At 38.8% G+C, this 12079-nt stretch overlaps 1 protein-coding gene across 1 annotated transcript in view; it reads right to left on the bottom strand.

The window, feature by feature from the left end:
- C7 (complement C7) overlaps positions 1-12079 on the bottom strand; it is a 59213-nt gene that overhangs the window by 18046 nt on the left and 29088 nt on the right. The window contains exons 9-12 of the mRNA XM_064375938.1: positions 11873-11983; positions 6297-6463; positions 3543-3771; positions 2203-2374 (exon numbers count right to left, since the gene is read on the bottom strand). Coding sequence (XP_064232008.1) covers positions 2203-2374; positions 3543-3771; positions 6297-6463; positions 11873-11983 — 679 coding nt within the window. The remainder of the gene's footprint in view (positions 1-2202; positions 2375-3542; positions 3772-6296; positions 6464-11872; positions 11984-12079) is intronic.

The following is a 12079-nucleotide window of genomic DNA, read 5'->3' as shown; positions in this document are numbered from 1 at the left end:
AAATAGCTACTAGGTCAGTAGTATGGAAAGCAAACAGAAAGAAGGGAAAAAAAGGAAATTTTAGGCCAACACACTACTTTCTGTTTCTAGAGGTCACCTGTTTCAGAACCTAGTTTTCCTTCTGTTTGGTTCTGAAATTCATTTAACACAGAATTAATTCCGTATTGAAAATAAGATAATTGGGCAAGGCGAGACAGCTCACGCCTGAAATCCCAGCACTTTGGGAGGCCAAGGCGGGCAAACGGCCTGAGGTCAGGAGTTCTGAGACGAGCCTGGCCAACAAGGTGAAACCCCATTTCTATTAAAAATACAAAAATTAGCCAGTCATGGTGGCAAAAACACCTGTGTAATCCCAGCTACTTAGGAGGCTGAGGCAGGAGAATCGCTTGAGCTTCGGAGGCGGAAGTTGCAGTGAGCTGAGATCGCGTCACTGCATTCCAGCCTGGGTAACAGAGTGAGACTCCATTTTAAAAAAAAAAGAAAGAAAAAAAAGAAGAAGGTAATTAGAGTAAGTGACCTCAAGAGAGGTAACACAAAATTATAACTACCTTTTACTAAGCATTTACTATGTGTCAGACACCATGGCAGTTGCTCTGCATATGTACATTACCTCAATTCATACAGCAACACCATGGGATACATGGAAAAAACAATGGCAGGGAAAATTTGAATAACTTGTCCAAGATTATAATAACTAACAAATACCAGAGCTGGATTTACGTCTAGTCAATTAGGCTCCTACAATTGTACACCTTCTACCTCTCACAAGGCAATAGAGGGAATAGGAAGTCTTAATGTTTTTTCTGAACGTGTATAACTGATAGCATGTTATTTGGTGAAAGCAAGTTTTAATAAGGCTTGGAGTAAGAATCTTAAACTTAAAAGGAAGATGGGAGAACAGAAGTCCTAATATCATCCCACAAGTGCCAATCCTAACACTTTACCATCACTATGACCATCTCTTGGGGCAGCTTGTAATTATAACGATGTCATCTGTCATTAAACAGTGTTTTTCAAGACTGCCTCAAAGGTCAAAATAACACCAATATTACCTCCACTCCAGAGACACAAAACCTGAGAGAAAGCAGTACAAACAGCCTGGGAGTGTTGCCTCCTTCTCAACTGAGTTCCTTATAATCTTTCTACACTTTGAGGAAACTGTGGCAAGTTGAATTTTCCTATTTGTACAGAGGAGGAAGATACTCCCCTCCCCTGAGCACCAAGAGTGAAAATCTCTTCAATGCCTTTCTTAGGATGCACCTCTCCTCCTAGCTTTTTTCCTGTTTGAAAAACAGGAAAAACGCATCCTCTTAGGCAGAGACCTCCTCCCAGACCCTCATCCTCCCAGAAACGTGCACAGCAGCCAGCATCCTCTTCCCACTATCATTCATACGCTTGCCAGCTTCCTCAGTCAAGAGATACTGATTAATGCCGGGTTAAAAGGCACCAAAGATACAGGAATAAGGCTTCCCACCTCCCTATGCTTCTACCAGATAGCCAAGCACCTCATCTCTTTCTTCAACTCACATGACCTTCAAATTATCTTACTAGAACATTTTGCCAAGTCCAGTTAGCAAAAATTACTAAGGACAATGTAAAACTTTGTGTGGCATAAAGAATTCTGACCCAGTGGTATGATTCATCAACTGAGCATTTTTGAGATGGCTTTTGCAGGGTCCTGACAAATGGGAAGTTAGTGCCAGGCTACTGGGTTCACCTGCCAAGATATTCCCCATCTCAAGAATCTGGCTCTGTGCTTAATCCAAAAGATAAATGAGTAAGAATGGTATATCTGAAAAGTAATACAATCTTTACTGAATGCTTAGTAATCACTTTAATTCTGACAATAACTATAAACAGATAATCTTATTATCAATATACCTACTATTATCATTCTAATTTTAGAGACCTGGCCAGTAACTTGCCCAAGGTCACACAGCATGTAGGTGGCCAAAACGGATAATCATATCCACTCAGGTGTGCTACTCCCAATTACCCAGCCTTTTGTCACACTTGTGTCAGGAAAACCTGAAGCACACAGAGCAAGCTCCTTCAACTCTCCCTAGTACTAAGGGACAAAGCAGTCCCTGGAAAAGCAGCCATTTAACTTCTAAATCTCTCGATGGCAGCGATCGTGTGTTCCACACTAACTGCAGAGGGCACTGTATTCTATGCAACTGCCAGGGGTCGGGACTCCATTACCTCAAGTGCTTCAGCTCCTCATCTTCACATTGCGTGCTTTCTGTTGTTTCTCCAATGCAGGATCTCCCACCCCCACTGGGAGGTGGGTTATTGCATTCACGGCTTCTTGTTTTCTTCCCTTGAACACAGGGGCTCCAAGAGGACCAGCAACTCCAACCTCCATCAACCCCGCCTACAAGATGAAAAAAGAGGTTGTCCAATAAGTTCTTAAAGAGGAGGACTTGGGAGCTTAGTGCTGTGCTTCCTGCTAACAAGTTAACTGGAGGAAGAGATCATTCTAGATACTGATTACCTTCACTCTTCATTGAGGTTTTCTACAATGTTCAGAATGGCTCTGCACACAGACTACCAATGTTCATGTTATGGTTGCATTAGTGAACCTCTTGCAATAATATCTTTAATTTGTTGATTATTTTACAACTGTTTCAAAGCACTTTCATGTATATTGTATCATTTATTTACTACTCACAATAGTGAATGCAGGTGGGCAGGAAGTTTGTTACCATTCTATTTAGACAGCAGGAGAGAGTGCTTCCACTTTAATGGATAAGGGGAAATCCAAGCCACAAAGGAATGAATCATACTGGTAGAATTTTAATTTACCAGATCAGGCCACTTGGAGAAACATTTGGGGATAAGGATGCCTTCAAAATGCTTGTCTATAAGCATCTATAGTTTAGTCTTATATTTATTCATTTATCATTTATTTAGTGACTTCTATGAATCAAGCCTTTTGTCAAGCTCTGGGAATAAAGAAAGGAATCAAACAGCCTGAGATTCAGTAATGAGCTTTCTAGAAGAGACAGACATGTAAATAAACATAGAAGCAAGAGTATACAGACTGTAGTCATACTTTGACTACACAGCCCTGTACTAAGTGCTCGAAGCATCATACACACTATAGAGCACACAGCAGATGTTCAATAAATATTTATGAATGATTGATAGTATATCATACAGAATAGAAATACAAATATTTCAAAGAGCATGCCATCAGAAAGTTTAGGCAATGCAAATAGACAAGCTCCATAGACCTTTGTTACAGCAAAATCTTATTGAGATAATTACAGAGGATGGAAGGTGTTTCAATCATAACTCTATTCTAATAGAGAATGGTGAGTGGAGGGCACAGTGGGGCTGTTAGTTCAGATGGATAAATAGAGATAACAGCAAAGAGCCTTAACCTTAGTAGCTACAACCTGAAAGTGGGGAAGGGAAGGAGGATTCTAAATTCATATGAGACTTCATCTCTCCATACACAAAGAAGCATCTCAAGGAGCAGACAGGGTAATTCCCTTTCAATGTGTACAGGGTGACTAGAGAAAATTCACCCCACTGACCTGCTTGATTCCCTACGAGGACTCCTTTCTCACATGCTGCACCAAATGTGTATGGTTTGCAATGGCACACACAATGGGTCCCCTCAACGGTGGCCAAGCCACCATTTTGACAAGGCCGGCAATGACAGAGGTCAAATTCATCCAGATACTCTTCAAGAGCCCGTTTCAGGTATAGTTTTTTCACAGAGGCACAAGGTACTTCCTTTACCAGCTCATATAAAGGTGTCAGCTATAGAGATAAAGACATCATAGTCAGTAATCAGGGATTTAGGCAAGAATATTTTGCTTTTCATGTTTAGGGTCAACTCTCATTAAAACAAAATCAAAAGCCACGGGTAAGTTTGTTATAATTGTTTGTTATTCAAATACAAAAGAAAACAGTGCACTCTCCTTGCAACAAAATCAAGACAAATTTAGGGAAAACTAGGGTCAGATAGGGGAAGAATTTTTTTATATTTTTTGTGCATGCATAAAATTTAAAAAAAAAGACATTCATTTTCTAGTTAATGGAAGACTATTTTGAAGATAATGCATTATCATCCCTATTGAAGACAGAAGAAAAGTAAACATACTTAAATTACAGCAAAGAAGCAAGTGAAATTAAATTTAGAATTAAATTTCCTGACTGAGAGATTTAACATGTCTCTTAGTGGAAATTATGGATTCTTTCCTCATGGAGAAATTTAAAACAGGTAAACATTATTACTTTGTGTTAGATATTTCAGAAGAACGGCAACTTTGAAATCACAGATGTACTGACTCAACTTTAACAGTCTGCTTTCTCAGGAACAAAAATATCTCTGTTTTGTAGCATTTGTCAGTTTCTGCGGTGTAGCTACTCTCACCACAGCCAATTCAGGCTGCCACCACGATGCCTGAAGTGGGAAGAGATATGCACCATTGGTTCCTGAGAGCCCGAGCTCTTCTGAACACGACGGCTTTGCATTGCCATATACCTGTACCTGCATAGTGACTTTTCTTTCTCTGTTCCTTTTTCACCCTGCTAAAAAGTTAGCACAACTATGATAATTTACAGTCCTGTGTGGAAAAGTGCATAGAGACTGTTGAAGAATGTCTGCTTTTCTCTAATCAATAATTTCACGTTTCTAAAGATTTGTATGGGATGCTGACAATGAATACAGGCCATTTTGAATATTAACAGATGGTCCTTTCAGATAAGACTTTCTAGGAAAAACTCACCCTCCTGCCCTCATTTGTATTTGGAAGCCAATGGATACTGTATGGTGTTAGGAGGGGACTTGAGGACCTATTGCAATTTTTGAGTTTATAAAATGTATCTCTGAAAATCAGGCTTTGCCTGGGACATTGTTTGACTTTCAAGCAGGGAATAGATCATAGAATCAGTTCTGCTATATTATTTGTTTTGAAAAGGTGAATTTATTCCATTGAGATTGATATACTGGGAAAATTTTGAGCATGAGGTTTTCTTAGGTACGATTTTGTCCACATGAAACACAGGATGAACACAAAAAGCTTCACACAGCTGAAACAAGTCACATAGGAATATACAAAACTCACGTGTATGCATGTGCATACACACACACACACACACACGCGCACACACACAAACACATTCACACACCCCTCAGCATCTATGTCAGTTCATTTCCTGCATTATAAACTATTACCTATCCATATCTGCTATTACAAATGTCTGGCAGGTTTCTAACTGCTGTCCTTCTACTACCTCACAGTAACTTACAAGCCCTAACCCCTCCAGCACCCAGAAAGCTTCAGGTCTTTTTCTAGGTAATTCGCCACACTTATTATACTACAGATACAGTTTTTTTTCAGATGGAGTCTCATTCCATCACCCAGGCTGGAGTGCAGTGGCGCGATCTCAGCTCACCGCAACCTCTGCCTCCTGGGTTCAAGTGGTTCTCCTGCCTCAGCTTTCTGAGTAGCTGGGATTACAGGCGCACCACCAGGCCCAGATAATTTTTATATTTTCAGTAGAGACAAGGTTTTGCCATGTTGGTCAGGCTGGTCTTGGACTCCTGACTTCGTGATCTGCCCACCTCAACCTCCCAAAGTGCTGGGATGATAGGTGTGAGCCACTGCACCCAGCCACATTTTTTAATAATTTAACATGCATAAAGCCATGTGGCTATTTTTATTGGCACGTATCTTTTTCCTATCAGTGTCACAGATGATAAATTTGAGTGCTGTGTCCCTAACCTGATTTTTTTCCATGAGCCCTTTATTGTGCAATTTTGCATAGCTCAATGACTCTTAGAAACACATATGTTGCAGTATAAAAGAACTGATGATAATAATAAAACATCTTTAAAAAATTCTGCCAGCCAACTTGGTACTATCCTGATTCGCATGATTTCAGGAGCCCACGAGGCACGGCTACGCAAAGAAAGGTGATGGGAACGTAACAGAAGGCAAACCTACATGCCTTCCCCTTGCAAGAATCTGTAACTCCTCTGACTTAGGGACAAAGGAAAACATAATCAAACAGATCAAAAGTTAAACATGCAAATTTTGTCATTAATTTATCTTGGAAGTTGCAAGACATTTAATGTTTGCCACTAAAATACAAATATAACACACCTTCTGTTTCTTATTATTATGTGTGCATTCATTTTACTCTACAAAATATAATTGGGATACAGAAATGCTAATTACAGCCGTGTCTTTATTTAGCCTCTTGATTTAACCACCTTCATTTTCCTCATGCAAATAAACATGACTGCTTCCTATGGCATGAAACAAAGCCTCATATACCTTTTGTTTGATGACTTGAGGAAGATTAGTCACAGATTCTGCCCAGGAAGAATATCGTCTTTTGTTTCCAGCAGGGTTGTCCAGCTCTAGGTAACTAAGGCCAGATACAAAGCCCGCAGCTCCCCCTCTGACAAACGGGTCTCCTCGCATCACATTGCTGTGGGTTCCTATATAGAAGAAAACACATGAAAAGTGAAAAGTCTATCAAGCATTAAAAAATAATCTATCAAACTGTATGACATCCTGGAAAAAGCCAAACTATGGAAACAGTCAAAAGATGAGTTGTGGTCAGGAAGAAGGGAGGGATGAATAGGCAGAACACTAATGATATTTAGGGCAGTGACGCTGTTCTATATAATACTACAATGATGGGCATATGTCATTACATATTTGTATAAATTATACAAATGTATACATTATATATTTAATGACAAAAGTCATTAAATGTTCAACACCAAGAGTGAACCCTAATGTACATTATGGACTTTGGATGACAATGTGTCAATGTAGATTCATCCATTCTAACCAATACTCTACTCTGATAAGGAGTGTTGATCGTGGGGAAGGCTTTACCTGTATAGGAGCAGGGGATATACAAGAACTCTCTGTACTTTGCACTCAGTTGTGCTGTGAACCTAAAACTGCTTTAAAAACTAAGGTATATGTATTTTATTTTTTGGTGGTTTTCTTTTTTTTTTAAGACAGTCTTACTCTGTCGCCCAGGCTGGAGTGCAGTGGCATGCTCACTGCAATCTCCGCCTCCTGGGTTCAAGCGATTCTCATGCCTCAGCCTCCTGAGTAGCTGGGACTACAGGTATACGCCACCACACCCAGCTAGTTTTTATATATATATATATATATTTTTTTTTTTTTTTGGAGACGGAGTTTCACTGTTCTTACCCAGGTTGGAGTGCAATGGCACGATCTCGGCTCACCGCAACCTCCACCTCCTGGGTTCTGGCAATTCTCCTGCCTCAGCCTCCTGAGTAGCTGGGATTACAGGCACACACCACCGTGCCCAGCTAATTTTTTGTATGTTTAGTAGAGACGGGGTTTCACCATGTTGACCGGGATGGTCTCGATCTCTTGACCTCGTGATCCACCCGCCTCGGCCTCCCAAAGTGCTGGGATTACAGGCATGAGCCACTGCACCCAGCCAAAGCTAAGGTATATTTTTTAAAAAAGAAAAAGACTCTTGCCTGACAGTAGATCATATTAGGGAATTATTGTTCATGTTCTTTATATTTTTAGTGTAATAAAGTATCACATTATGCAAGACAATGTTCTTCTTAGATGATACATGCATATATTTAGGGATGAAGTATTATGATATCTGAAACTTACTTCCAAATAAATAGTTCAGCAAATAAAATACTTTAAATACATAGTACTTAAAAGAATCAGTCAATATTATAAATATTATATGTACATATATTTAGTAAAATTACAAAATAATAATTGTACATAGGAAATTGGCATATGAGTATTTATTACTATGTTCTTATCTATATGTTTTAAATTTTTCATAATAAAATATTGGAGGGAAAACAGTTTCTTGCAGCTGGTATCGTAATAATGAATAAAATAAGCTGTTAATTAACAGGAATCCATTACTTAACACATGAAACATGTTCTGAAAAGTGTGAAATGCTCATTGAATTCTTTTTTCCATTTATGTGCCTCATAATTTTAGAAATACTTTATCTCCATTTGTAATGGTTTTTACACAGGTCATGACAAGAATTTTCCAACTTTGCTGATCGAATTTTGAGTGGTTTTCATTTCCTTGTAACTGTCCAAATTTTGCAGTTTCATAAAATGAGCATATTGTACTCATATTCAGAAATCATTAAAGCCTGATAGTGTTTTTTTGCTTTTTTATTTTTTATTTATACACAATAATGGTACATATTTATGGGATGCATGTGATATTTTGATACATGCATAGAATCTTTAATGATCAAATCAGGGTACTTAGGATATCCATGACCTTATCATTTGTTTGTCTTATGAACATTTCAAATCTTCTATCTATTTTAAAATGTACAATAAATTTTATTAACTATAGCCACCTGACTATGATCAAACACTAGAATTTATTCCTTTTTTTTTTTTCTTTTTTTTGAAATGGGGTCTCACTCAGTCGCCAGGCTGGAGTGCAGTGGCACGATCTCGGCTCACTGCAACCTCTGCCTCCCAGGTTCAAGCGATTCTCCTGCCTCAGCCTCTTGAGCAGCTGGGACTACAGGCGTGCACCACCACGCCCAGCTAATTTTTGTATTTTTAGTAGAGATGGGCCAGGAGGGTCTCAATTTCTTGACCTCATGATCCACCCACCTCAGTCTCTCAAAGTGCTGGGATTATAGGCATAAGCCACTGCACCTGGTCGAATTTATTCCTTTTACTTAACTATATGTTTATACCCATTAAGCAACCTCCCTTCATTGACCTGTCCCCCTCCCCAGCCTCTGATAATTATCATTCTACTCTATCTCCATGAGATCAACTTTTTTAGCTCTCACATATAAGAACACGCAATATTTGACTTTCTGTGCCTGTAAATCCTGATAGTTTTAACAAATTACCTGATGCTTCCTCATCTTCATTGCTAGCTCTGTTTTAAATATGTAGATAGTCACCCTTTTTAATTCAGTGTATCACAAAGTCTCATCCCTGTATTACTGAATCACAATCATCTGAGGGGACTGCAGACTTCTTAGTCCCCACCAAGACCTAAAGAGAATATCTGAGAGAATGAACAACCTTTGGAATCAGCATTTTAAGAGGATCCCCCAGGTAGCCCTCATGCATACTAAAGTTTGGGAATCACTGCCTTAACCAGCACACCTATAACTTAAGAATTACAGATTCAAAGAAATCCACTAATTTATGTTTAAGGCTTTAGCCTTCCTTTCCATACCCCAGTGAGCTCTCTGTTCCAGCTAACTTTTTTCCTAGAAAAAGCAGCCCAATGCAACAGTGAAGACTCCAGACTGTGAAGCCAGATTTTATGCATTTGCATTTCATATCTAATTCTTATTCTATAATCTTGGTCAACATTTCTGGGCCTCAGTGTCCCCAAAATGTGAATAATACTTAACACTAAGGTAGGAAGAGTACGTTGGTTAATTTTTGTAAATCACTTAAAATTGTGCTGGCACATAGTAGGTGCTCTGTGTTTGTTAACTATGAAATAAAATAAAATTGGTAAGCAGCTTCCAACTGCCAGCTCATCTGAGGACTGATGTCAACATTTTCTCAAAGTTCTTACTTTCGTTTCTATGTTCAGATTATTATTTTTCCACTTCATTCAAAAATTTTCCTCCTCGGATATGTCAACTACATGAAGACAAGCACTTTCTCTGGCATGTTCACGGCTATATCTTGAGTGTCTAAAACAATTCCTGGCACATACCACAGACTCCATAAATAGTTGATTAATGAAGAAAGTGAATGAGTACCTAAACCTGGTTTTACTACTCATCTCCCTCCTTCTTGTACTCATCTACCAATATCCCAAGAATCCCTGCTTCTTCACTAAGAACCACGACACATGGGTCAGTGTTCACCTGTGCCATTGCCCCAAGAGGATTTCAGCTCTGATACTGCTCAGTCTATGGCCTCACGTATATGGCCTCTTCCCTTGCAATCCAACAGGCTTGGTCTTAACAAGAGTCATGGTTGCTTTGTGCAACTAAGAGCTTTTCTCTTTGGGAAGATTGCACGAAGAAAGCATCCATGATGAAGGATCCATGACAAAAGTATCTTCGGTATCTCCAAGCCTTAATTTAGTCATAGCAACATTTTTCATTTTCTTTGCAGGTGAAAGTAAATAATGATTTTAATTATGAACTTTACAATAGTACTGCACTGCAGTCTCACTTCCATCCCTACCATACTACGGAATCTCTTCCTTTAACAGCAACTTGTTTTTTTAAACCTTTACTCTAGATTCATGAGGTACATGTTCAGGTTTGTTACCTGGGTACATTATGTGATACTGACGTTTGGAGTATGATTGATCCCAATGCCCAGGTAATGATTATAGTACTGAATCGTTTTTCAACCCTTGACCTCTCCCTCCCTCCCCTCCTTATCAGTCCCCAGTGACTATTGTTGCCATTTTTGTAACCATGAGTACCCAATGTTCAACTCCCACTTAAAAGTAAAAACATGCACTATTTGGTTTCCTGTTCCTGCTTCTGCACAGCAAAGGAAATTATCAATGTGCAACACACAACCTACAGAATGGGAAAAAATATTTGCAAACTATGCATCTGATAAAAGTCTAATACTCAGAATCTATAAGGAGCTTAAACAACTTAACAAGTAAAAAAATAAATAACGCCACTAAAAATGGACAAAAGGCATGAACAGACACTTCTCAAAAGCAGCAACCAAGTCTTAATCACCAAATCCAATGAACATTTTTCGGTCCTTACCTTACTTGACTTCTCTCTAGTATTTCACTCTGTTGACCTCTCTCCTCCCTTACTTTCTATCTCTTGTTTTTTTATGCTCCCAAATTTTTCCTTCTCCATTCTTCTTTATTCTCTACAACTTTACTTAGGTAATCTTTTATTTCATCACTCCATGTATTAAATCTTTGAATGGCATCCTCTAGCCATCAGAATAAAATCCAAACTCCTTAACATGGTATCTTCATAGCCTAGATCAGTTCACCCTTTCAGTCCTTCTTCAATCACCCAAAGACTAACACACCACCTTCCCCCCATCTCCACTGCCAACCAGCATGCACCAAAAACCTGACCTCCATAGAGTATTCATGTCAGCAAGTGAAACTGAATCTTCTCTTGATATTGTCACTTGTCTAGGCTTGTTTGCCAATCATCACAAGGGAGGAATCTGCTGTACACTGATTACATATTTATAATACAGAGGATATAACCCAGTGAACTCCCTAGTCTGTGTGATATCTCAGTACCACAACATATGAAAGAGAGATCAGAGGCAAAAAAATTACCGAATAGATTTTTAAAAACACAAAGTAGAACACCTGCTAAAGCCTCGAAAGCCCTTAGAGATCAAGAATGAACCACAGAAGAGTGGAGTAGAGGTTAAGCTTGTAATTATTCACAATAGCAAAGACATGGAATCAAACAAAATGCCCATCAGTGATAGACTGGATAAACAAAATGTAGTGCATATACACCATAGAATAATATGGAGCCATAAAAAAGAATAAGATCATGTCCTTTGCAGTGACATGAATGGAGCTGGAAGCCATTATCCCTAGTAAACTGACACGGGAAAAGAAAACTAAACATTGCATGTTTTCATATATATGCAGGAGCTAAATGATGAGAACACATGGAAATAGGGAGGAGAACAACACGCACTGGGGCTTTTTGGAGAGTGGAGAGTGGGAGGAGGAACAGATCAGGAAAAACAACTAATGGGTACTAGACTTAATACCTGGGTGACAAAATAATCTGTACAAAAAAGCCCCCCATGACACAAATTTACCTATATAACTTCAAATGTACCCCTGAACTTAAAATAAAATTTTAAAAAGAGGTTAAGCTTGCAATGCAAATTGCTCTTTTTTCATTTACCTGAATCAGATTTTAAAGCGTCTTCCATTTCCTTGCATTGATGTCTTGATGAACTAAAGAGAAAATGCCAACCTGAGGATTTACACTTTTTTCCTTCTACTGAACCAAAATCTGGGGGAAAAAATGTAAAAGAGACATATTTAATTTCTGCATTCCTTGAAGATCTTCATATATGAGAGTAGGGATAAGAGGTTGTTTCCGGCTACT

The sequence above is a fragment of the Aotus nancymaae genome, unplaced genomic scaffold (assembly GCF_030222135.1).
Source record: "Aotus nancymaae isolate 86718 unplaced genomic scaffold, 86718_ANA_hifiasm-v0.15.2.pri h1tg000014l, whole genome shotgun sequence".
Classification (NCBI taxonomy): domain Eukaryota; kingdom Metazoa; phylum Chordata; class Mammalia; order Primates; family Aotidae; genus Aotus; species Aotus nancymaae.
This window is presented reverse-complemented; position numbering and strand designations above follow the sequence as displayed.